Raw genomic sequence first — 25,971 nt, 5'->3', positions numbered from 1 at the left:
CAACTTAACCATGTTTTATTTGACTGCTTCTTGTTTAGACAGCTTGCACATTTCAAACTCCATTATAATCCCTTTCTCCAAAGGATAAGGAACAGAAAATAATGCAGCATTATCATCAAACAGCAGTTCAATATTTTTGAAATACACGTGATATTTTATAGATACCCAACTCATATCCAACTCCAATATAATTTATGGTTATGTTTTTTTACAAACCTGACAGCCCTGTAACATTATAGCACTCAATTTTAGTGATGTCATGGTGCAATGAAAAATAATTTTGATGCACAATGCCAATTAGATTATGTCTCCACTCCTGGAAAATGAGGAATTTCATGATTTGGGGGCATTGTAATACACATATCCAGACTTATACATGTCAGCCAATGCCAGCATACAGTGAGAGTTAAAGTTAAAACCCAAGTGAGAAAGACAAACTCTTGTGTTTATGTATACCTGTCAAGCAAATGGGGAGATGGCTGGGGAGAAAAAAAGGAGGGAAATCTTAAAATCAAATCCAAAAAAGGAAATTAATAATTTGTTGTTGCTAGTTTTAACCTGAAATACTATTGCAATGTTTTCTGAACTGGGGCCTCATGAGTATTCTGATCTTAATGCAAGGAGAATTACAATTAGATCACACATCAACCACGAGAGTACATACCCATTACAGCTTCTTTAATGCTAACATGTACAGCTTCTTTCAGCCTGTAACAAAACCATGTTAGGCTGTGGAAACTGTCAAATTGTCAATATGTAAATAGGCAGCACTGTTTTAAAAGAAAGTTGTACCCATTTTGCTCAGTTTTTTAACTATGTGATTTTCAATGTCATTTATAAATACAAACTCAATGGTACTATATAATTACGTTCAAATGAAAGTCCAACACCTCAAAATAATGGATACCTAATATTGTAAAATTAGGGGAAAAACTCTAATTTATAAAAAAAATCCATTTTAAATGCTAAAATATTTGAATTGAATGGGGTTGTGATAGTGGGTTGCTACAGTTCAATAGTTTCAATTGGGCAAAATAATCTGTGTGTAGTTAAAAAACAACAAATATGCATGGAATATGTTGAATAATTGTGTAACCATGTGACTTTTAAACTCAGTCATGTAATTAAGGCTTTCTCTACATAATGCCAAACAACCAACTGATTCAGTCAGTTCAGTGAAACTAGTCAATCTGAAAGAAAAAAGGGCTATATTCATTATTTCACTGGTCTGACAAGTTGAAATTCTAGTCTGATTTGTGTATACAAACATCTCGCCTTCTTTACAACTGTGCATGACAGTGGTCTAATCACACTGAGTGTTCATTAGCGTAAATTACAACAGCATTCACCTCTGAAGCATCAATTAAAATAACCTAGTGAACTAATGTATAAGGACTTCTGTGCAATCAGTCTGTTGCTTCAATTCAATTTCCCTTCATAGTTAAAACACACAAAATACCACTATGATCGGTACTATTCTCATTATCAAATGCCAGGGCCTAAATGAAAACTGACCGCTTATCCTTAAAAAAAAAAATGGTCTGTTCTAAAGGTTGTCATTCTCACAGTGCTATGTGGGTTCACCTGCACCAACCCTATTTTTTTGTTGTACGCATTGTCCTACGAAGCCTTTAAAAGTGGCACCAGACTAATAGGATTGGGCACTTTTAATAATAAAATATCTTTAAAACTAAGACAAATGATCCCACCAGCAGAATTAAAAATTTTTTTTCACCATACATATAAACTGAAAATTTTATTTGAAAAGTGCTTGTTCACTTCAAATATACTCTACTGAGCAAAGAGTTAACTTTCCTTTAAAAAAATTTTTTTTCCTGAAAGTGGAACTTTTTCAAATGTTAATGGAGGTAGGGTTTTTTTTAAATGTACAGTAATTATAGTGATTAAAAAAAATAAAAGTAAAACCAAATCCTAACAGTATAGGTATAGTAAGGCAAATCTGAATTCTGAAAAAGTATGTTTTTTCTATAGAACATTCTTTATAGAGAGTGCATCCCTTTCCATGGATACTTAGGTTTTCCAGTTATAGGAATAAACCAATATTGGTTTACTGCTAAAATTGAAAAACAATCAATTTATTTTAACAAGCTGTTATACCATGCCAATTGACAAGTTAGCAAAACACAATGTGACCGATGATGACTGGTGGATCACATGGTGATCAATCACCGTGATTGGTTTTTTTTTTTGGACAAAATCCATGTAACTCATTCAAAAAAAAGAAAAAGGATGTATATACTCTTTTCCCTTTTTGTTTTAGGAGGGAAAAAAGATAGATCCTCCCTCAGAACTTGCTCACATACTGTAGAGGGGAAAAAAAGCAGCTGAAATAGATAAAATACACCTTGAAATTTATTTCCAAGACCAAGAACTGAAAATTAAAGCATCTTAGAACACCGGAGCAATCTGAATCCAAATCGAGTGAAAAAAGTTCCAACTGCTTTATAGAAGCTGTTTTTCACAGCTCATAGCAATAATTTTGATTAAATAAAATCATACCAATTTACATTAATTTTCTATTCCTTTCCAAAAATCCCAATCGAAAAGAAAAAGTGCATCCAAACCCAGCAATTTACTGGAGCCTTCAAGTTCCCAACCCCTTTACCCCAAACCCCCTTTTAGCAACTACTCAAGAAATTTCCAAACAGCTTCTATTTTTTGTTGTATAAGAATAGCTCTGTCTCTTGCCTGGGAAAAGTATCCAAATGATAAAATCTGAAATAATTTATTATCAAATTCAGAATTTAAATAAAAGCAGTTTTCTTGCAAAGACATTTTAAAAGGAAATAAAAAGAAAGCATGCACTAAAAAATTAGAGATGAAGACAAATATACTTATTTATACAGGCACTGGGAGACGCAATTTAATTGTTACTGTTACTCATTGTAACACACACCCCACCCTACAATACACTTTTTTCATTCACTAATCACTGAGGTACCAATATTCAAAAATGGAAAATTCAATATTGAAAAATAAAACCTAAAATTGAAGCTTTCCCTCCCCCCAAGAAAACTATGGCAAGTTTTGTATGAAATGTTAGTATACTTAGAGAATTTTACAATCTAAATTGGCTTTTTTCAGGAACAAAAATTATGTTCCACATACAGGTTCTGTGATAAAATGTTCACTGTGTATGTAATGTTGTCAGTAGACTTGCAAATGAACAAACAAATCTTGGCTAGCAACTGGCACATCTTGCTGGTACCAAAAGAACTTGAAGTCTGAAACAATCTTTTAATTCAGAACAAATGTGCCATGCCATAGTGCAACAAATATGTGCGACACTCAATGAGACACTGACAGGTAAAAGAGCTGCATGGAAATCATGAAATCCACCTGCAAAGCAATTCTGTACAAATTGCATTGCATGCAAAGGCCGACTGTGCGCTGTGGGAAGGTGTTCCTTCACGTGATAGTTTCTTTTAACGCAGCCATAGTTTAAGACGCAGTGCATCAACTCCATTTAAATAGTATCTGAACAGCCTTTTATCTCGCACAAAACCAAGATTTTCATAAAGTTTCAAAGCAGATTTATTTGTTATTTCGGTTTCCAAGACAACCTTCAAAGAAATAAGAAAAAGTTTAATTAGTTGTTTCAAAAAGTAATATGATGTGAAAACTTAATTGTCTGACTTGAACAAAATCTGACCGCATTGCACAAAAAGTTATTCAGTTTTAATGATCTGAATGCCTATGATAGCAAGTCAATGCAGTTTACACATTTTTCTTCCATTAAAAATTTCAGAAAGCAAAAGAGTTTAGGAAAAAGGAGAAAGAATTAATTCTATACTTTAATTAATTTTCCTTATTTCCTCTAACAAAATATAATTAAAGACTAACAGACTGCCTAGAAAATAAACATACCAAAATTTAACAGAAAGGTAGCACAAGATTTCTATCCTGGCCTGAACTATCCATTACAGTTTTCTTCTGCTTTTCCTTTTATGACTTTTATCTTCTTATAAAAGGTAAATGCGTCAATTCAATTTCTTTTGTCAGTGAAAAGGAACTAAAAACTTCACAATGAAGCATATACAATTCCAATATATTTAATAAAGCATTGATCTATGACTAGCAGAAGCCCAGCAGCAGTCACTGAAGAACAATCCCTTAGGAGAATATTCACACACATCAAATAATATCCAGGCTAACATCCACTTATTTGGGGGGAATAAACAGCACCTATAATGTTAACTTTCTAAAATTAACCACCAAATCTGAAGCAAAATGTTGTTGAGAGCACATCCTAAGATATGAATGGAAGACGCCTTTTGGGAAGAGAATTTTTTGCTTTACTGGGTCAATGGTTTTATACTTTTCACCATCATCAGTATATGCAGAGTAGAAAGAGCTGATTTATATAACTTAATAATGACTTCTGATGTCATGGTTCCTAACCAATCAGAAAGAAAAGAATTTGTCAGGCTGGCATAGGGAAAAGCTTTATAAGTTTTAGCAATTTCCTTTAGTGACCACTAGTTTGTTCATTTCCAAGTCCTGAAGTAGTCAAAACAATGTGAAAGCCACTACTTGTTAATGCTCCTACTAGGTTTTATTATTACTTTAGGTAATAATTTTATTTTTGTACTTGTGAAAAGGAGATTGGTTTATAAAAGAGCTAGTATGGCAAAATCAAAAGTTATGAAGAGAGAAATAGGAAACCATGCTTCTAGTTTATCACTATCATTAATCAGTTATGTGACCTGGGGCAGATTCAATGACCTCTGCTATAGACCCTAGTTTCCTATCCATAAGATGAAAGGGGTTAGATTAGATGGTATCTTAACTTTCCAGTTTAGAAGTTTCACCATGGAAAATATGAAAAGTTAAAAGCACATGAAGATCAATTAATTACTCCTGTTCTTGAGTAAAGCCCATGTTATTAAGATTTCAGTACTGGGCACAGAACTGCACTGCATAAGTAATTAATCAACGCCTATTGATAAGTCATGTTCTTAAGAATATGATTTTTAAAATTTCAGGCACTTTACATTTGTTAACATCAAGAGCAACATAAAATGTGGATTTGATTTTCAGCTCTAGTACTACTTTTGTGACTTTGGAAGTCACTGTCACCCTCTCCCTGCCCCCACCTCTAAGCCTCAATTTCCTTAGCTATAAAATGGATGAGTGGAACTTGAAGGCCTACAAAGTCCCTTCTAGCTCTTAATGCAAATATACGATCCTAAGTCCTTTTATTCAATGTCAAAACCAAAGAAAAAATAATCCTACAAGGAATTCATGTTTACTTTTAAAATACAATGATTTAACAATTTTCTTGGGAAAAAACCCTAACAACCTCAAGAAGCAGCAGCAGCAGCAGCCACCCTCTCTCTAATTTTCATTACTCTACTTCCTCCTGGTTCTCCTACTATCTGACTACTCTCTCCAGTCTCTGCTGGACTATAACCCAGAGCACACCCTCAAACACCAGTATTCCCCCACATTTTCTCTGAGGTTCTTTTCTCTTTTCTCTCTTGGGGATCTCATCAGCTCTTATGGTTTGGTTACTACGCAGATGATTCAAAGATCTATATATTGAGGCTCTTCCCAAGCTTCAGGCCTCCCGTTACTAACTTCCTACTGGATATTTCAAACTGCATATACCAGACATCTCAAATTCAGCATGTCCAAACAGAATTCATTCCATTTTCTCCCAAACCCACCCCTCTTCCAAGCATCCTCATTTCTGATGAAGACACCAGATTCTTCAGTCTCCCAGTTTCATAACCTCAGCATTATTTTCTCACCCTCCCTCACCCCATATTTCCAAGCATTTGCCCAACACTGCAACTACCTCCATTAACAACTCCCATGTCTGACCTCTTCTCTTTACTCATACAACCAACCACTTTAGTGGTCCTCATTATCTCTGGCCTAGATTATTGAAACAGCCTTCTAATTGGTCTCCCTGCTTCAAATCTATCCTCCACACAACTGCCAAAGTAATTTACCTTAAGTACAGATCTGACCATGTGGCTTCTCTACTCAATAAATTTCAATGACTCTCTAGTCCCTCTAAGATCAAATATAAACTCCTACGTTGAGCTTGCAAAGTCCTTCACAACCTGGTGCCAACCTGTCTTTCTAACCCTACTATACATCCCCCCCCCCCATGCTCTGCAATCCAGCTAACTAGGTTTCTCTGTTCCTCACACACGACACACTATCTCCCATCTCTATGCCTCTGCACTAGCCATTCCCCATGCCTGGAATGCACTCTCTCCTCACTTCTCTCTCACAGAATTACATCTTTCAAGCACTACTTTCTAACATCAAGTCTCTCCTGATCCCCTCAACAACTGCAACTCTCTCTCTCTCTCTGATGTACTTAACAGTGTTATATTTATTCTCTATATATTTAATTTATATAATCTACACACACACACACACACACACACACACACACACACACACACACACACACACACACACCTCTCTCCCCTGTTAGTTTCTTGAGAGTTGGGATTGCTTAACCTCTATTTGTATCCTCAGGGCCTATTACTGCCTGGCACATAGTAGGCATTTAATAAATACTAATAAAAACTATGTTTTGGAGTTCTGATAGTAGGGATATAATTCAATTCCCATCAATCTGAACTGCACTTCCCACTGGAAGATTGGGTAAATCTTCCACTGGAATTCTGTCATATGATCATTATTAAGAGTACCAAATCAAAACAATTAAGAAATGGGCTGAGAAATGCTAAAACTGCAGTTCCTAGTGAGAGAACTGATTAAAACAAAAATGACAGTCTCAATTTTGGGGAAAATTGCTTAGAAATCATTAAGGAGCCCACATAAATGTCACTGAAGAAAAAGGAGTTCTTTGAATCTTGACAACATGTTCACTAATGGTTTATAGTTTATCTACAATATATAATACTCATTTGAAGCTACTAAAAATTGCACAAATACAAACTAATTTGGCACAGAATCCAAAAGGTCTTCTCTATAACCCTGGAAAATCCATCTGTTCTGAAATGTATTTAAGTGCTGAAACTCAGATTTGCTGGCATCCTGAAATAAAGTATAGTCTCCTGGTTCTAAATAAGTCATGTAGTTAACTTCAACAAAATATAAAGTTTCCTAACACACACACAGACTTTCCCAAAGAACCTCATTAATTTCAGGCACTAAAGAAAACAAGGGAATATTTATAAAACACTAATACGACTAATAAAATTACTGAAATCCACATAATAAACGCATTAAGAGGGTCATGGTTTCACAGCACCCCTGCTATATTTTTAGGTTACAAGACTACTGTATAGATGAACTATACTGCAATAAAGTTCCTTTGATAATGAACAAATCTGCTTTATACTAAAGTCTACTTTATAACGAATAGCGTTAAAGCAAAATTCCAGGTTATTTCTATTTTCAGAAGAGAGACCATATCACAATTTTCCCCTACTTAATGAACTAATACAATACTTTGCAGCCTGGTTTAAAAAAATACAATTAAAAAAACAAAAAAAAATACCACAATCTACTTTATATTGTTCATGCTCTAGCAAAGTATATTGCATCAATAAAAATCTACTTCACAAAATCATAGACTCTGGAGTTAGAAATAACCTAAAAGATTACTAGCCTAATGCTTTCATTTTGTAGACAAGGATTTGGTGTTTTGTTTTTGTCAAGGAGGGAGAATAAATTAAGAATATGTGAATTTTTGGTTAAGGGTTTACTCACATATAAAGCAGAACAGTGTAATAACACAGTAAAAATAATTTGGACCTTCTTCTCCTTTAAGTTTGTTACAACATTAACTAAAATGTTTCCCTAAATCTTCCTTTCAATCAGGATCAATGCATCATAGATTAAGAGCTGGAAGGTCATCTAGTTCAATCATCTCATTTTATAGCTAAGTAAAATGAGGCCCAATACCAGGTGATTTGTCCAGGGTTACACAGGGTAAAAGCAAGTCTTCAAAACCAGGCCTTTTAACTCCAAACTAAGCACAATTCTTCTCTAATGTAATGGATTCTACCCACTTGCATCACTATTTAGTATATCCTTCTCTGTTTGTTATGTATAGTCTAGTTCAGACTATCAGAAATAATTGTCTCGTGCCTCCTGCGTGATCTTCTCTATTACTGAAAACAGCATTAGCTAAAGTAAATTGTGTTTTAGGAAACGGATCAGGGTTTGAATAGAAAATTACCAATCTGGCACAATAGGTCAGCATGCACTATAAAAAGCAGGGAGAAAATTCCACTACAAAATTTACACATACACACACACACACACACACACATCTTATTTAAAAAAAATGAATTTTTTTTTTTGCTTAGAACCTAAATATAAAAGGAAGGCACCATAAATTGGGACATTAAAAACATTCTATATGAAAAGAGAAATAAAGATTTTCGGCTTTTTAATTCAAAAGTATTACAAAATCATGCAATATATAACTTAAAATTCATTAGAAACTTTAATTTTCTGTATTGTCACAGATATGTAGGTTTGCATGTTAAAATAATCTGAATACATACTTTTATTTTTTAAAAAATCTCTGATGCCAAAACATTTTAGAAATTTAACCTTTCACAGAAAATAACTATACAGGATATTCTAAAATTCTTGGTGTAGTTTTAAGCTTTAATATCCTAAAATTGTACTAAAACTTCTGGGACACCTTATCTAATCATAATAACAGCTTTCACTTGTATAACACTTCAAGAGTTAGCCTCCACCTTAGGTATTTGAAATCTCTACCATATCCTTCCCAAGATATAAAAGTATAGTGCATGGGCCTGTTACAGGGCTGCAATTATCATTCAAGGACCAGCCTAGCTAAGTGCAGAGGTTAGTTAGTAAGTGATTGGAGGCAGTGGAGGCAGGGGGAGGGGAGGGTTTAAGTCACAGAAACTCATGAAGTCTATCTACGCAAGGCATGAAAAGATGGTGATTTTCACTGGTGTAGAGTATATACTCCAATAAAAAAAACCAATTCTTGAAATTAAATATAAGGTTTAGAATGCATTAGAAAAAAAATTCTCTCATCTGATCCTCCCAATAACTTGATAGTGCAAGTGTGAGTATCCTGACTTTACAGATTAGGATACTGAGGATCAAAGAGGTTAAATGAATGTTGAAAACTAAAATAAATTAATTATTTTTAAAAAAAAAAGAGGTTAAATGAGAGATGGTATGATGGGAAAAAATCAGATTTGCAGCCAGCAGACTAAGTTTTAAATTTAAGTTCTACCACTGACCTGTATGGCCTTGGGCAAGTCAAGTAAGCTGATGATCATTTTCCATCATCAGTCCTCATCATGGACGGGTTTCTGTGACTTGCCCAAAATTACATTATCTATTAATGAGGCTGAGATTTAAACCCAAGTTTTCTGACTCCAAGTTCAGTGTCCGTTCTAATATACTCTATGCCTTCTAAAAATGTGTATGTATCAAGAAGTTTGTAATTTGAAAAAGAAATACTTGTTCATCAAGTAGGTCAATCACCTATTAAGCTTTCCAGTTCTTTCTAGGAAGTTTGGACAAGAACATGTAAAAGTACATGGCTACCATGAAGGCAAAGGTTTTTTTGTTTGTTTGTTTTTAAGTGCCAAAGAAGAGCTCTTTCACTATGCTGTAATCTACTCAACTCCTTCCCTTGAGGTACCAGACATTTCAGTCTGATGTCTGAGAAGTATGGACACATTCTTATCAGTCACAACTAGACCATATTGTTACATGGTCAATTCCAAGCCAAAGCTTCATACGATTAATTCATTTCATATCTATGAAGCCATATAACCCCTGGTTTTAAGACCAATTTTTCTCTTTTTACATCATACTTTCTATTCATCTATACATCTTTAAGATGTTAGTCTTCAGGTTGCTGTTGTAATGTATGATCACATTTCATTTTTTAATGTAATACATCATAACATCATTTGGAAGAAAGTTATTGGTGTCTTAGACTTAGCTTATTGCTGACCTTGCCTTAAAGTCACAAAATGCAAGCTATAACCAATCAGGGGTCAAGTGTTGGCAGGTGAGCACATGGCACATTGTTGGGTGTCCAGCATGCATCGACAGGAATATGTGCATGTAATGACTTGTTTACAATATGATACTATATGGTTATATGATGCAATACTGCAACATCAAAATTTCAATGCAGGAAAAAAACCCCCACAAATTTACAATAAATTATTAAATTTAAAATGTCATTTTTTAAAAAATATATTTTATATATTTTTTGAAATCACATAAATTTAAAAAAAGTTAAAGGGTTAAAGAAAGTAGATTTCCACTTTGTAACACTGAGTAATTTTTTTTTTAAGGAGGTAGTAGGCCAAATAAGTTTGGGAACCTTTGTTCTATAAATAAGTTTCCTATTGTTTTTAGGCTATAAAAGGTTCTGACTACAACACAGCAACTGTTTTTGCATACTTAGAATCTTTTTCACATTTCTTCCTATGGTCTGTCTTGTCCTTTCTTGTAACATACACACTTTTCAGATTAAATCCCTAAAAATGTCACAACTTCCCAAACCTTCCTACCAATAAAGATATATTAGAATTCCACTCAGAAACTAAACATGATTAAAGCTGTTTGCTGAGACTCCTACCAACGAGTCCACAAATTCCCCTCAAATTTGTACCTTTCTCCACTTTGAATTTTTTTTTAAATTGCCATCTTTAATCCTTAGATGAAACGGGGGAAGTCCTTTAGGACTGGAATGAAAAGCACAATAGTGCTATCCCTTTAAACAATTCATTTTACCATGGGAAAACTGTCCAAACCAGAGAAAGAATTTCTTGAACTAATTTAAAAGGAGTCCCTCAATATGAAAATACCTGTAACAGTGAACAGCCTATGGAGTTTTTCACATTTCAGCCACCAAGTATTAATGATTGTTGGCTTAAAAGCAATAGAAAAATAAACCACTGATGAACGATTTTCTGATAAAACAATGCAAACATAAGATATAACATCCAACTGAAACCATATTTTCCAACTAAACTTTTCAGAACACCAAAGGAAAACTGCTTATGCATTAAGCAAAGCCAAGAAAGAAAAAAAAGTTAATGCCTAAGAGTAGGGTAGTTATAATATTCGCTAAGATAATAATATTCCTTGTTTTCTAGGTAGTCCCTGGAAATTTCTTTCTTCCCTATCAGGAGATTAGAGTATATTCTATCATTCAGAAGTCTTCTCCAATTTGTTTATTATATATAGATATAAAATTTGACTTGTTTTTCCTAATAGAATAATCAAGCCAGCAAGGCTGTAATGCAAAATCAGATGCTTATCAATGATCTCCAGTTTTCTCCTTAAAATTTCAGTTGCCAGTGATAATCCTGTCTACTGAACTCAAAACATAATTTCAAAATTTTTGAAATTGTGCTGTCAATTGTTAAAATTCCCTATATGTGAATTATCTACTTACAGATTTTTAACCACAAATGCTTTTAAATCCCAGAATTTTTTTTCCTACTATACAGTATGGCATATTTTTTGGGCTTCCTCAAAATCTAATTTCCAATAGTAACCTATACAAATTATATAATCAAGGAGATAAACCTGCTGGGGGAAAAATTACCTAGTGTTTTATAAATGTTTTGCAAAAGTGGGGGAAAGTGGAGAAATGGTTGTTCAAGTCTTCTTCAGAAAATTACTACCTCAGTCTAACTTCACCATTCCCCTTTGAATCTCCTACATTCTTAGGTCATAAAGATTTAGAACTACCTCACCTTCATTTCAGACATAATCATTTCAATCTGAGGCCTGGGGAGGTAAAGTGACTCGTTCAGTGATATATACAAGTGAGTACTTAACAAAGCAAGAATGAGACCCCAACTGGGTCTTCTGCCTTCAAATCCAGTTCTCTTTCCACTGTGCCTCACTACCAGAAGTGGCAGTCAAGTTATATGCGTTACAAGATCGCTTTTTGAGTTTATTGCAACTTACTAGCTACATGATCTCGATGAGTTACTTGATTCTCAATCGCATCATCTATAAAATGAGGATACTGCTGCCTTTCCAGTCTTAAAGATTTGTTGTAAAGATCAAAAGAGTTAACAAATGTGAAAGTACTTTGTAAACTATAAAGTGCTAAACAAATGTGTGGTATGTATCATTAACAAATACTGACTCACTGCCATCTCCTGCCATGTATTTTCATAGTAACATTGCAGTATGACAACAGTAAAATTGTTACTGTCAATAACCATTTATTAAACGCCTGCTATGCTGCAAGAGATAAGTGCTTAAATATTTTTTTAAAAGTGCATTCTTAGGTAAAAATGCAGGGAGCTATATAGGTAATTTCCAATTTTTGTAGGTTTTGCATTAAAAATCAAGTCTGAGTAGCCCGTCTCTGGGTAGGCAGTTTTCTCCACTGTTAAAAAAAAATTATTTAAAGAGAAATTAAAAGATAGTATATGATAATTAAATCAGAATAAAAATAATTGAAATTTATATAGCTCCTTAAAGTTTGCAAAGCACTTTGCATACATTATTTCACTTAGAAATTCAATAAGCTACCTTGGTTGAACGGTGATATTTTTCTATGAAAAGTGAGAAAGAGGTAGCAATTTTCTGAGAAAGATAATAGGATTATTATTACATATAATTATTAAGAAACCAATTTTTAAAATGTTTATTGAAAATACCTACATCAAGTCTTAACACTTTCACTTATGTTTCCATTAATATTTCAAAGTACAAAATATTTCTTAATTTTGCCAAATATGTGCTAAGTTACAATTATTTAAATCTCTCAGGAAACTAGGCTATTAAATGTTCATAGAGACTTACCTCATCACAGTCTCCTTCAACCATGGCATAAATAGCTTTCTTAACCAAGTTAGTACCTAGAATATAGATTTCAGTGTTAGCAAAATAAAAACACAGGTACTTCTTTAAGAGTCCATGTTACAGAATTCAGAAACACAAAATACTAAGGCCTATATTGAACACAGTCTCAAAAACTACCTTATTAACTGGCAGTAGGCATATATAACATTAGAGTTTATCAGATCTTAGACCAAGTATGTAGCTATATCAGGAAATTTCTACTATGTGAAACACTATATAAGCCATAGGTAGTTAGACACCAAGTTAAACTGACAATCACCAATCAGGAACCCTAAAAGATTCCAAAAATTCTGGTTCATAAATTCATGGGACCTATTAACTGTCACAAGAAGTCTTTCAGATAAGAAACCATTCTAACTTTATGACTGTCTTTGGAAAGACAGAAGCACAAAAGAAAAGTAAGGATCCAAATGATTTACTGGAGATGGGAGCAGGGTCTAAAATATACTCCCATTCTATTGTTTCAGTCATATCCAACTCTTCATGACCCTATTTGGAGTTTTCTTGGCAAAGACACTGAAGTGGTTTGCCATTTCCTTCTCCAGTTCACTTTACAGACAAAGAAACCAAGGCAAACAGGGTTAAGTGACTTCCCCAGGGTCACATAGCTAATAAATGCCTGAGGTTGCATTTGAACTCTGGTCTTCGGTCGGATTCCAGGCCTGGCACTCTATCCCACTGCACCACCTAGATGGTTCCCCGGACCTTAAGTTCTACAAACCACTGGGTTGCATGAACACAAAGCTAGTTAGGACAAATCTGTGCAGTGGGTCTAGGAGAAAGAGTCTTAAATTTAAAATCTTTGTAACAATATTCTTAATTACATGTAATGTAATAATATTCTTAGAATAATAACAATAAAATTTAAAACAATATTCCAAACTAAACTGGATTGATTACATACCACTTTGGATTCCTTAACACTGAAGATTCTTCCTTCTCAAATCTTCCCCTACCCTCCTCCCACTTGCCCAAAATCAGCACACCCTACCCAAGGCACTGGGTAACCACAGCAATGGGGTCCTTCTATTTCAACTTTCTGCCAATTCCCCTTCTCACTTCTATCCCTAAGAAAGGATCCCAGAATTTCCAAGACATTTCCTTCAGGTTGCCCTACCCTAATCCCGCCAATGCCTTGCAGAGCAGAAATGGCTTCTCATACCACCTGGATGAGCTAGGAGCTACCAACTACAATCCTCCTGGCGAGACCAGGTCTTAACATCTGCCCTACCACTGAATCCCAAGATCCTCCAGATTTTAGGATCTGTCCTGTTGTTACACCCTCTAAACACTCAGGCTCTGCCATCTGACTTGCCAATTCATCCTAAAGATTCTTGGACCTTGTCATCCATTCTGCTGCTATACCCTTGAGACTTGTGGGCCTTCCTATCCATGCTGAAGCTGAACCATCCTTGTGTGTCATCTCCTCTAATTTGAGGAGGAGCTTCTTGAGAAGAGGTTTTGTCTTACTCTTCTATTTCCTCTCTCTACCTCCTAGCTGAAGCCTAGCATAGTGCCTGGCACTCAGCAAACACACTAAAAACGCTTTTTCATTTATTCATTCTTTAAATAAACTTCACAAAAGATCAATTATGCTACCATATCAAGTGCATAGGAAACCTATTACACTACCTGTTAATTGGTAAAATTACTTCTGTTTACTAATACAGCTGCATGTAATTTTTCCTACTATATTACACTGACATACCTGCACTTTTTTGACTAGAAAAAAACAAAATTTACATTTAAACAAAAATTTACATTTATGTTCAGTTGTATTAATATGTTGAAAAGGAATTTTCTGGAATCTTTCCAAAAAATGTGTCAAAGGCATGAAGATTAAGTAGTGTCCAAAAAAAAAGAAAGAAAGAAAAAAAAATGCCATAGTATCAAAATGGATCATAAAGGTTCAAAAGAGCTATCACTTAATTAGCTTCCTGGACCTTCTCAAAAGATACTAGTCCTTTCTTTTTTTTAAACCAGTTTTTCTTAAATACGCAGAAAATAGGAGTCTTTGTCTACAAAATAATTTCCAAATCATTAAATCTTATCTTTCTTTGTAACTTCTCAGTCCACCTAAATTAAATTTACAATCACGTTGAATTTTCATGCTGGCTTGCAGACCTAGCTCAGAAAGTTTTAGAAAACCAAAATTTTTGGTTTGTTACCAAAAACAGAGGCATGTAGGTGGTACAATGGATAGGATGCTAGACCTGAAGTCAAGAAGACCAGAGTTCAAATTCAGCATCACTTACTAGCTGCGTGACCCTGAGCAAGCATCTGATCTGTAAAATGGGTATCACTTACTTCCCAGGGTATTTGTGAGGATATTTGTAGAGCACTTTGGAAAACTGTAAAGTGCTCTATAAATGCCAACTACCACCATCATCAACATCATCAATGGTACTTTATACTCAGGCTGTGAAACAATAACAAAGCCCAAAGGCAGAAAAAGAGACCTCAACAGATTCTCTAGGAAGAATCATACAAGCATGCCCTCTACATTCCTCTTAGCACTTTCCTTGGCCCTCTCCTTTGCTTCTAGCATCTTCTCCTCCTTGTATCCATGGTTTCCTGTGTATGCTCTCTCCCCTGACCCCCATTAAAACTCTGAGATCCTCTGGAATAGGAACTATATCATAGCTATGTATCCCAAGCACCTGGCACAGGGTCTTTCAAATCATAGGTGTTTAAAAATATGTCTGAATTGAAATTAAGTATAAAAGGAGAAAAAAAATTTTAAAATACTATAATAGTTTTAAGTAAAATTTTAGTGTCAAAATAAGAGGTCTTTAAGTATCATGAATGGGCATCAGGTCCATTAGCTTATTTTCCCTAGTTTCATAGGCTCATTTCTACATACCAATTTCACATTCATTGGCCTTGGTTTCAAAACTTAAAAGTACCCAATCACTGCTTTAACTACATGAATAAAAAATGTTTTTCTTACCAATGCCATTTCTCCTGTATTTGGAATCCACTGCTAACATGGCTATATAACCTCTGCGGAACATCTTTTTGTGCATATCCAACTTGCAAACGATGGCACCTACACACTCCTCCCCTACCACGGCCTTAAAAATAAATGAACAATTATGAAGTATATGTTCTTATCAGATATAATACATTTCTACAACGAAATGGCTCTAAACCCTTCAATGATATTTATTAGGCAAGAACCTCAAGATAGCAAATAACAGACTAACCAAATCAGAATTTCCTTAACAATTATAACCTAGGAACTTCCTGGGACACGCATTTCTTATTATATTATTATACATATTGATAACAGCCTGAAAAACAGGTCAACTAGCACATCTTGCAATGTAGTTATTGAGTAACTACAGATTTGACAACAAAATGAATAAGAATTATAATTTTTTGCATGAACCATGATAAGCAAATATCATTGTCTTTTGGGGAGAGAAAGGAGATAGAATACATGTAGGAAAGAGAAAAACCATTGATTCAGGACATTTGAGTATGAACTACTGGCTTAATTCTAGTATTCTATGTTAGCATTTATTACAGTACACCTCAACACTGAATTTCTTTGACCAGTTTACCAGAAAGAACAGATACAATGATTTTGCAATAAAAATACACAGCATATTACTTTGGCCATAGATCTTTAAAAAATAGGTGTTTTGAGTCACCTGCCATTCACTTTTTTTTAGAAAACGGATTTACCTTTACTAGTAGCCTTTAATACAGAGAAGAGAATTCATTAAAAGGAGGATAAGTATTTTGAATCCCAAAGGAATTTTAGTTATTTAAGTGCCAAAAAGACCACATAAGGCAGTCTCACCTATAAGGCAGTCCTAATTCAGAGGCTTTGAGGAGAGCATTATATAGTGAAGAAGTTCCAGTATAAATTTCAAAACCAGAGGAATATGAATTTTAAGATTTTAATCTTACTAGTGCTTCTCAGTTTTTCCAGAACTTTGTTAAAAAAAACAACAAATGTTTATTAGATGCCAATTTCACAAGCATCCTATTTAATAGTACTGAAGATATGTTTCACAAAATTCCAGTCACAAAAAGTTTGAGTCATGTTGTCTTCTAACAAATTTCATCACAGTAGTATCTCCACCCATCCAAGGACTGGCATGGATGAGCTGTGATCTGCATCACTGGAAAAAACATCCATATGTTTATAGATACTTAGGAATATTGGAGCATTTTAACATAATTAAATATTTCATAATATAACATTTACAACACTAAATGTCTGAGGCAAAAAATTCACTTTTCCACTTAACAATGACTTTTCCAAGAAGGAACTAGGTTCCCCTCTCCCCCCATAAAAGTAATGGAATCAAGTTTAAAGAAAAAACAAATTACCGAGATGACATACTTCTAAAATCTTTCATTTTGCTCTTAAGACAGAAAAAGTTCAGACTGTAGTGATACACAAAACACCATGACTTAAAAAAAATATTTTGGAACCTGATTTTAAAAGTTCTACCCTGACAGGCAGTATGATACAGTGGAAAGTGTTCGGTTTTTAAACTGGATAGTGGCCACAGTTCAAATCCTGATTCTGTCACTATCTGTGCAATCTCAGAAAAGTCATGGTTTACTCAAATACAAATTGAGGGGGTTAGACTAGAGGATCTCCCATTTCTAAATCAATGATCCTACAAAACTTTTTTTTAAAGGGACTACATAGAAAACAAATGATTAGAGCACTGTTTCAGAATGTTTTATCTAAAACTTAAAAAACCAAAAGGGAATATGTTTTATCCTAAATTCCATGTTAGTTAAATATATTTGATTATCTTATAAAACATAAAACTAATTCAGTTCCTACCATAGTTCCCCAAAACTATTCGGTACTATCAAAACTCTGAAATTTTTATTTGTGCTTTCATAACTCAAAACAAATTAATTTGGTTCATTTTGAATTTTTTTAAACAAAATTCTTTCTCTACTAAGATTCAAGGGTTAGTTTCATTCCAGGGAAAACTCTGTATACTAAACGTGGATCCTGTGGGTAAAAAACCAGAGAATTATAATCATGATAGATCTTTCCCAGAAGAATGTAAGCACTTTGAGGGCAGGGATTTTTTCTTTTTTTGTATTCCTAGGGCCTGGCACATAATTAAGAGCTTTGACAAATGTTTGTTGAATGGAACTCCTGTAACCACAATGAAAAATCACATACAAATCATATCTTATATGGTAAAGTAAATGGCATATTTATAACTTGACCTGAATAAAAACACAATTACACAAAGTAATTAATATTTGACTGAAATTGTTCATTTTAAAAGTTATGTAATTTAAAGAAAAACACAGTTTTTAGACAAAAAAGGAAATAAAACAGACTGAAAAACAGTCTGAATGAATCTACCTACTTATTAGGAAAAGTAATGATCCTAATCCACACAAACTGACATACAACCAAAAAAAAAAAACCAAAACCCAAAACCAGATACACATTAGTATCATTTTCTAGAGTTGTAACTTTCAAGTGAGAAAATGCCCATATAATTTACTTTATCTAGAAAATTAAGACAAATCTTTATTAGTAGGGACTCCTGGAATGAACCCAGTTTGTATGAATAAAATCTTAGGAAATCTATATCTCTAAGACTCAAAACTGTGAAATCACCCAACTGAGAGCATTGAAGTTATCAAAAAACACTAAGTCTAACACAGCTTACTATTAATAATTAGATTGACTTAATTTAGTTCACCTCTGGCCCCTTAGCCAAGCAAAAATAAGCAGACAAAATTAATACTTGTATTATCAAGAAGAGCAAAAAAACTATTTTATACAAAAAGGCCTAAGACTTAACATAAATGAAAAATTTCTCAGTAAAATGTTAGTAACAAGTATCAAGCTAAAAAACTTTTTGGCTTGAAACTTAAAAAAAAGCTAAGTATACGTCATTTTAAAATTTTGGAATAAATTGTTAGATTATTAAAATTGTATTTGAAGAATTTTGACTTCCATTTTCCAAGGAAAAAAGTTATTCCAAAGTAAAAAGTTTTAAACACACTCTCTATTACTAGCAAATATTGATTTTTCTAAGTAAAGGAAATTATTTTTGAAACTGAAAAATGATCAGTACTGTTAATCTGAGTGTAGATGTTATCAAATTCTATAAAATCACAAAGCATATGAATTGTACAAATATGGACTTGCTCACAATTCCAGGGAAAGACCAATTGAAGCTTTGGATCATGAACATTTAAGACAAATAAAATAAAGTACTACTTTATATATTTAAAATAAATACACTTACAGACTCATTACCAAAGAGATGATACATATTGAAAATAATGGTTTCAAAAAAATTTTAGATAAATTCAAGGATGGTGCTAAAAAGAAATATATAATACCGTTTTGTCAATGCATATCATTTTTATGGTACTTGCCATTTTCATGTTATCTTCATTTAATCCATCAGAGGTTAAGGACATCTGAAGAACTCCCTAATGTTTTCAAGTTGTCAGGGTAGCCAAACACACAATCTCACAAGATAGCCCTTGGATGTTCAGGTCATAGGCTGGATTCAATTTCACTTATGTTCATAAGATCACAGGCTTTGGGAAGAGGAAGTACAACACAGTGGGGAAAGGGCTCACTCTAGAGTCAGGAAAACCTAAGTTCTAATCCTGCCTCTGACTCATAATAGCTGTGTGACCATAGAGAAATGGCTTAACATTGCAGCGTCACAGGCCACTTTCCAAGGGAAGATATTCTGGTATAAAACCAAATTACGTCTAGTACAGTACCAAAATTAAAAGGAAAAAAAAAACACACACACACACACACTCTTGTACAACCTTTTCATTTTACAGAAGAGGAAACTAAAACACAGAGAGGTTAAGTAATTTACTTAAGGTGGCACAAGAAGCAATAGGTCACACATTTCAACCAAGGTCCTGTGATTGATAAACTAAAGAATGCATAAAAAGAGAACAGAAATGGGAGGAGCTTTGAGGCTAGTCTCCCTCCAGGCCACATGTGACCCTCTAGGTCCACAAGTGCAGCCCTTTGACTGAACCCAAACTGTGAAGTTCCCCACCCCTGGGCTAGACCAAGCAATAGCTTGGTTGAAGAAATTAGGGAGGCCCTGATAGCCCATTTTCAAGTATTTGCAGGGCTGATGTGTTCACTTGCTGGGAAGACTCTTATACAGGTACCACTTGGTGAGATAGATTCTAAAGTGTCCTCCAACAAGAAGATTGAGTGATTCCACATCTGGTGTTCTTCTTAATCTATCATTTGGCTGTTCTTGAATCTAAATTTTCATTATGAAATACATTATCAATCTGGTAGTCAAAAGCCTTGGGTTGCCACTCTATGACCTTAGTCAAGCCACAAATTCCCTGGACTTCAGTTTCTACATTTGTGTTGATAAATGAATAGGTTAATCTAGATAATCTCAAAAGTCTCCAGCAACTCCTGAGCCCTATAACTATGCAAAAATGTGCATTTATTTGTAACAGCTCTAGTTCTTAATGGAAAACCTAACTTTTAAAAACTCCCAGAAAAGGAACAGCAAGTTCTAACAGGACTCTAATCTTCACTGCCTCAATCTAGATACGCAAGCACAAATCTCGCCTAGGGAAATCCCAAGTTTCAGACATTAAGCCTTTGTACCTAAAAATCATCAGGAAAATCAAAGTCTTCTTCAATATCTAACTATCACAAAATCTTTTCCTACGGAATTGACAGTACAGTCCCATGAAATCAGAGAACACAAACTGTTAAGTGTTTAAAAACTGAATTAACAGATAGTTAAAAATCTAGCTCACTACAAGGAACGTGTATTTTTTTAGTTTACCTTGCAACTTAATCAAGTGTTTTTTTATAGGAATAACAAAAAAGGCAATTGACATAACCATCAGCTATTCCTAAGAGAATTAGAAAAATACATAAATATTTAAAATACCTAATGAAATTACTATTTCTTAAAAAGTAATTGCCTCTCTGCTTATCAATTTGGAATCCCACAAAAGCCCAAAGAAATCCACTTTACATGGTATAATGGCAGATTCAGCATAAAATAAAAGAAGCCACTACCAATCCTAAGACTACCTAAGGATAGACTCATAAAAGTACCGTGAGCCACAATTATTAAATCCTTTTCTCAGACTAAAAACACCTGAGTGACTGACCACCTGTAACAAATGTAATTAGCTTTTAAAGTAATGGAAAATAGTTGGGATAATAAGTACAAGTTACTGATATTACATTAAACTAAACAAAAACAGTGCTAACGGAGTAGCTAGTTTCCCCTTTCAAAATCATAAAATAGTTCTAAGAATCTGGGGGAATACTACTTCCTTTTATAATTTTACAGGACAAACCAAATAATTTATTTGTACTTATACAATAAAAGCCATGCATGTTCACCTGTAACTGAGCTTACTTAATAAGTATCACTGCCACCAACGAATTTCTTTCGTAAAAACGAAAAACTTGCTAGCTGAATGCATTAAAAAAATCACATATATAGACAGATAGATATAGATTATCTGTCTCTTCTCACTAATAAAGAGAAAATCATGCTAATTTAAAACACAGCAATCTCTTTTACCAGATGTACATGGCACACAAAAGCCCTTATTTTTTGGTGTCTGCCCATCCTAAACTTAAGAAAATTTGTAACAATTTCACACCTGGTTTTCCACATCTTATGCAAGTGCATCTCCTTTGATTTTAAGTTCAAAGCTAAAATAAGCGTCAGTAGCACACCAAAAACCAGGCCAGCTACAGTTAACTGTCCTAAAGTTTCAAAAGAAAAATCTCTACGATTACAGAATGTGTTTGTAAGATTTAATGCTTCAACTCAGCCACATCATTATAGACAATCAGGCTCATCAAAATATGTTTTTGATTACTCTATTAGCAGTACAAAAATTTTGGATACATTTCTCCTCTGAAAGATCAATACAGCCTGCATCTGAGTAGAATCATGTTCAAAGTTAATAACTGTAAAGTGTTTAGAAGATGATGAACAGATCTCAAAATTTCGTTAAAACACAATTACTATCATCATACATGACAGAAGACCCCCAACCCCTTCACATTAAACTTCCATTACATCAATACAGTTGACCCTATCCACGATTTCTTACCTTCAAAACAGTTTTAAAAAAACAACCCTCAGATAACTGTGTGTCTATTTTACTTTACACCGAATTCTGGGCCATAAAATGCAGGGGTTCAGGAAACGTGTCAGCTGCCACACATTCCCTCCCCTGCATGGTCTGGATCCTCTGAGGGGTCACCCCCTTTTTCTCCTTCCACCCACTTACCAAGAAGCATAGCTGTGGCCAGTTGTGGATAAAATATCTATAGGTATAAATGGAGTAGGGTTCAGACAGATCTTTGGTGATCAGTCTCATGATATCGGGCATTTGCAGCTCGGATTCGTATCGGACATATCGTATCGTCCGATCCTCCTCAGGTTCTGCCTCCCTGTCACAGGAGGTGGTTAAGCCGCAGACGGCCGTCAGGGACGAGGAGAGCAGCAGCAGCGATTCATCTTCCTCCTCCTCCTCCTCTTCCTCTTGCTCAGTCCCTCCAGCCAGTCCATTGCGGGCCGACGCCAGGCCGCTTGCCGCTGCCGCCGGTGCCGCAGGGTTTGGGGGCGCAGTTCTTGCATTAGTGGGGAGAGGGTGAGGGGGTCTCTCACTGGGGGGCTGCCCAGCTCTTTTGGCTGCAGTCGCCCTCGCACTCCCGTCGGCGGCGGGGCCCGAGGCCGCGTCGGCGGCGCCCACGATCTTGCTCTTAAGGGAGGCGGCTGCCCGCAGGTGCCTCAGCTCGGGGCTGATCAGCCCGTTGAGCTGCTGCTGCTGCGCCAGCGGCGCCGGCGGCGGCGGAGGCTGCGGGCAGCGGAGACGCTGATGCCCCTTGGAGGCGGCCGCCTCGCCGGCCGGGCCCGGGCCCCGGCCCCGGCCGCCGCCTTCTCTTCCTCCTCCTCCTCCTCCTCGGTGCTCCTCGTCGTCCTCTTCGTCCTCGCTACAGCAGACCGGGGCGGCCCCCGCGGGGCAGGGGCAGCAGGGCTCGGCCGCGGCCGGCGGCGGCGGGAGGAGGCTGCTAGGCCCGGGCGGTATCTCCGCCATCCTAGAAGCGGCACAGACCGAGAAAGGCGCCCATGAGTCCGGGCCGCTGCTCCGGGTGAAGGCAAAGGGGGCGAGGGCGGGGAGCGTAAGCGGGGCGAGGGGAGGGGAACAAAGACGGAAGCCGGCCCTCCCGGAGCAGCTGCCCCCAGACCCTTTATGATGACCCCCGCCTCTCCTTTCACAGCGCCGCCCAGCTGCCCGGCGGCACCCTCCGCCGCCTCCTCCCCCAGCGCCCAGGCCGGGCCGCCGGGCCTGCCGCCCCCCTCCGCTGCGCCTCCGCGCCACTAACCCCACACCAGTCCCCGCCGCCGCTCCTCCTCCTCCTCCGCTGCCGCCTCCTTCCTCTCCTCCTCCGCTGCCGCCTCCGCCTCCTCCTTGGCCGCGCCGCCGCTGCCCCGCCGCCGCCGCCGCCGCCGAGTTTTTTCACTCAGCCTCCCCTGCCGTAAAGCGCCGTCGCTGTTACCCCCCCGGTAAAGTTTCCTGTCCCCAGCTTTACGACACTTCCCTGCCTAGCGGCTTTCCGAGTGCTCAAAAGGAAGGCGAGGAGGAGAAGGCGGGACAGACCCACCTGGGCTGGCGCGAGGGTAGCAAGGGCGGTTCGCTGCGCTCCAGTCGCGCGGGCCCTTCCCCTTCCCCTCCCTCCGGCAGCTGCTGGGTGGAGTTCCCCGGAGCCGCGGGCGGGGGTGGCGCGGCCGACTCGGGAGTCCTTCCCCCCATGCCAGCAGCCCGCGCCCCCGCTCACCTTTCCAGTCTCCTTCGCTGGGCATGAGTGCGAGTGGAGAGCGTGGGGCTGCGGGTCAGAGGTGCGCCTTCCTTCCCCTCCCGCCCTGTCTCGTCAGGTCCGCCCCCCCCCCCGCCGCAGCGCGCTGGATGAGGGGGATGCCGGGTCCCCTTCTCCGGGCCGCGCGTGTGGTAGCCTCTGAGCACCTGCGGTTGCCCCGAAAGGTTCACGCCTTCCGTTCGCTCAGTTAACCCTGTTTGCCCTGCTTTTGAACGAGCTCATTTCGTTAATAGGACGGGGTAGAGGGCGGGGGACGAACCGAAGGAGAAAGTCCGCACCTCCCTGCTGGGCTGTATGGAGAAAGCTGGGGATTTCCTGCGTCAGCGTTTGTAATAATGTTTCACTTTAGTACCGAAGGCTGATTTGAAGCATTTCTTTTCTCGGCAGTAATTTTCTTTTTAACGACAGAAACGTCCTAAGCTTTATAGTCAAGGGAAAGGAATTCCTCCTCACCCCGTTGGCATTGCGTGTTGCAAAAGCCTAAAGTTTTAAGCTCTTCAGTGGTAGTATTTTTATGCGTCCTAATTGTTAAAAATCAAACTACTAAAATAGAGTGTAATTACAACAGAGAAAAATGTACATGAACTGGTAGCACAATACAAAATCTGCAGTCTACTGCATACAATCCTGTTACATGTAAGAATGTAAAAGAGATGAAGATATTAAAGATATTAACAAAACAATACCAAACTTAATTCAATTTCAGAAAAAGAAATTGAACTAACTAATGGAACTACCAAAGAGAGGTGTATTTACAAGTGAATTCTACTAAATTTAATGAACAATTCACATTATTAGTACTATTCTTAAACATTAACAATGCTGAAACTTTAAGGAAGGATGAAAGGAAGAAAAAGAACTATAGACCAATGTCATTAACACATATTGATTCAAAATAGTCAAATAAAATTCTGGCAAAAAGACTACAGCAAAACAACATCCCAAAATTGCCTCTACATTCTAAAGGACCTGTTTATATTTTCATCTATATGATTCATTTTTGTATTTTACTTAAATATATTAAAATCAAATTTTCATCTTTTGACCTACCCATCTTCTTTCAGCAATAATGCTATTTATGCGATCATTCTACAGGAAATGTAACATTGAAAATGGATGTCTTAGAGTACAACTCTGAGTAATAACATTTTGAATCACAAAATATTAATAACCCTATACATTTAAGGTAAGAACTTTATGTAAAGTTTTATTTAGACTCAAATTATAAGACCGTTCTTCCTTGTGTTCTTTAGATAGTAAGTGCTACATTTACTAGCATTGCAAGATGGAGGACTATTAGTTCCGCTTCCAGGAGCCGTGAAAAGGTAGTCGCTCTCACTCTCCCCTATCAACCTCTGAAAACCCAGAAAATATCACCCCAGGAAAAAAAACCCTGGAACACCAGAACTAGAAGAAAGACGAGGAGCACCAGTGCAGCAGCCCAGCAAACGGGTCTCCCACTGCCTCAGCAAAAATAAGGGAGGCAGAACTACAAGGGGCCCTAGGTGGACAAGTACCCTGCAGCATTCATCTGAAAGCAGGTGAAGAAAACAACCTAAAGGCTTCCTCAAGCCGGGGCCTTGCTGATTCCAACCGAATACCAGGTGAGCTTTAGGAGCCCTGAAGCCTCCAATTGTGAAGAAATCCTGAAGCCCAGGTGGTAGAGCAGGGAAACACCAACACCTGGGCCTCCAAGTGCCTCAGTGAGGGCAGGGGGAACCGGTGGAAACCAGCTCAGAAAACCACCAGGAGCCTCGGCACTCCACCAAAGGAATCTCCCAGTGCATTAGCAGAAAGAGGGAGACAACACTGCAAGGGGCCCCAGGCAGATAAACACCCTGCAGCAGCCATCTAAAAGGAGCTGAAGAAAGCTAAAGGAAAGGAAAAGCAGGCAACCTAGAATTGCCTGAAAGTTCCAGCCTTGCTGATTCCAGCCCAACACAAGGTAAGCTGCCAGAAACCTACAGCCTCCAATTCCAGCATAAGAGGCCCCAGCACACAAAGCCAGTGACCAAGACCTAGGCTCCCAACACAAGAAGCTTGGGTCAGTACCCTCTGTTCCCCAGCAGGAGAGCTCAATCTCTTTAAAGGCCAGGGAATAAAGAAACACCATGAGTAAAAAGAAACATACCATAGATTCATATTATGAGAAGAGTGAAGATCAAGACAGAAATTCTGAAGAGGACAACATTGTCAACAAACCCACATCTGCAACAACAAAAGGGAATATGAACTGGTCT

General features: G+C 37.1%; 1 protein-coding gene across 1 annotated transcript; it reads right to left on the bottom strand.

The window, feature by feature from the left end:
• Window positions 1-23,324, bottom strand: NAA30 (N-alpha-acetyltransferase 30, NatC catalytic subunit). Its single transcript, XM_020986456.2, has 5 exons — window positions 23,240-23,324; window positions 22,141-22,951; window positions 15,812-15,935; window positions 12,802-12,857; window positions 1-3,584 (listed from the first exon to the last, which is right to left on the bottom strand). The coding sequence occupies exons 2-5, from the start codon at window positions 22,948-22,950 to the stop codon at window positions 3,447-3,449; spliced, it is 1,128 nt and encodes a 375-aa protein (XP_020842115.1). The 5' UTR covers window position 22,951; window positions 23,240-23,324; the 3' UTR covers window positions 1-3,446.
• Window positions 23,325-25,971: the final 2,647 nt, after the last annotated feature.

The sequence above is a fragment of the Phascolarctos cinereus genome, unplaced genomic scaffold (genome assembly GCF_003287225.1).
Source record: "Phascolarctos cinereus isolate Bilbo 61053 unplaced genomic scaffold, phaCin_HiC Scaffold_3;HRSCAF=262, whole genome shotgun sequence".
Taxonomy (NCBI): domain Eukaryota; kingdom Metazoa; phylum Chordata; class Mammalia; order Diprotodontia; family Phascolarctidae; genus Phascolarctos; species Phascolarctos cinereus.
This window is presented reverse-complemented; position numbering and strand designations above follow the sequence as displayed.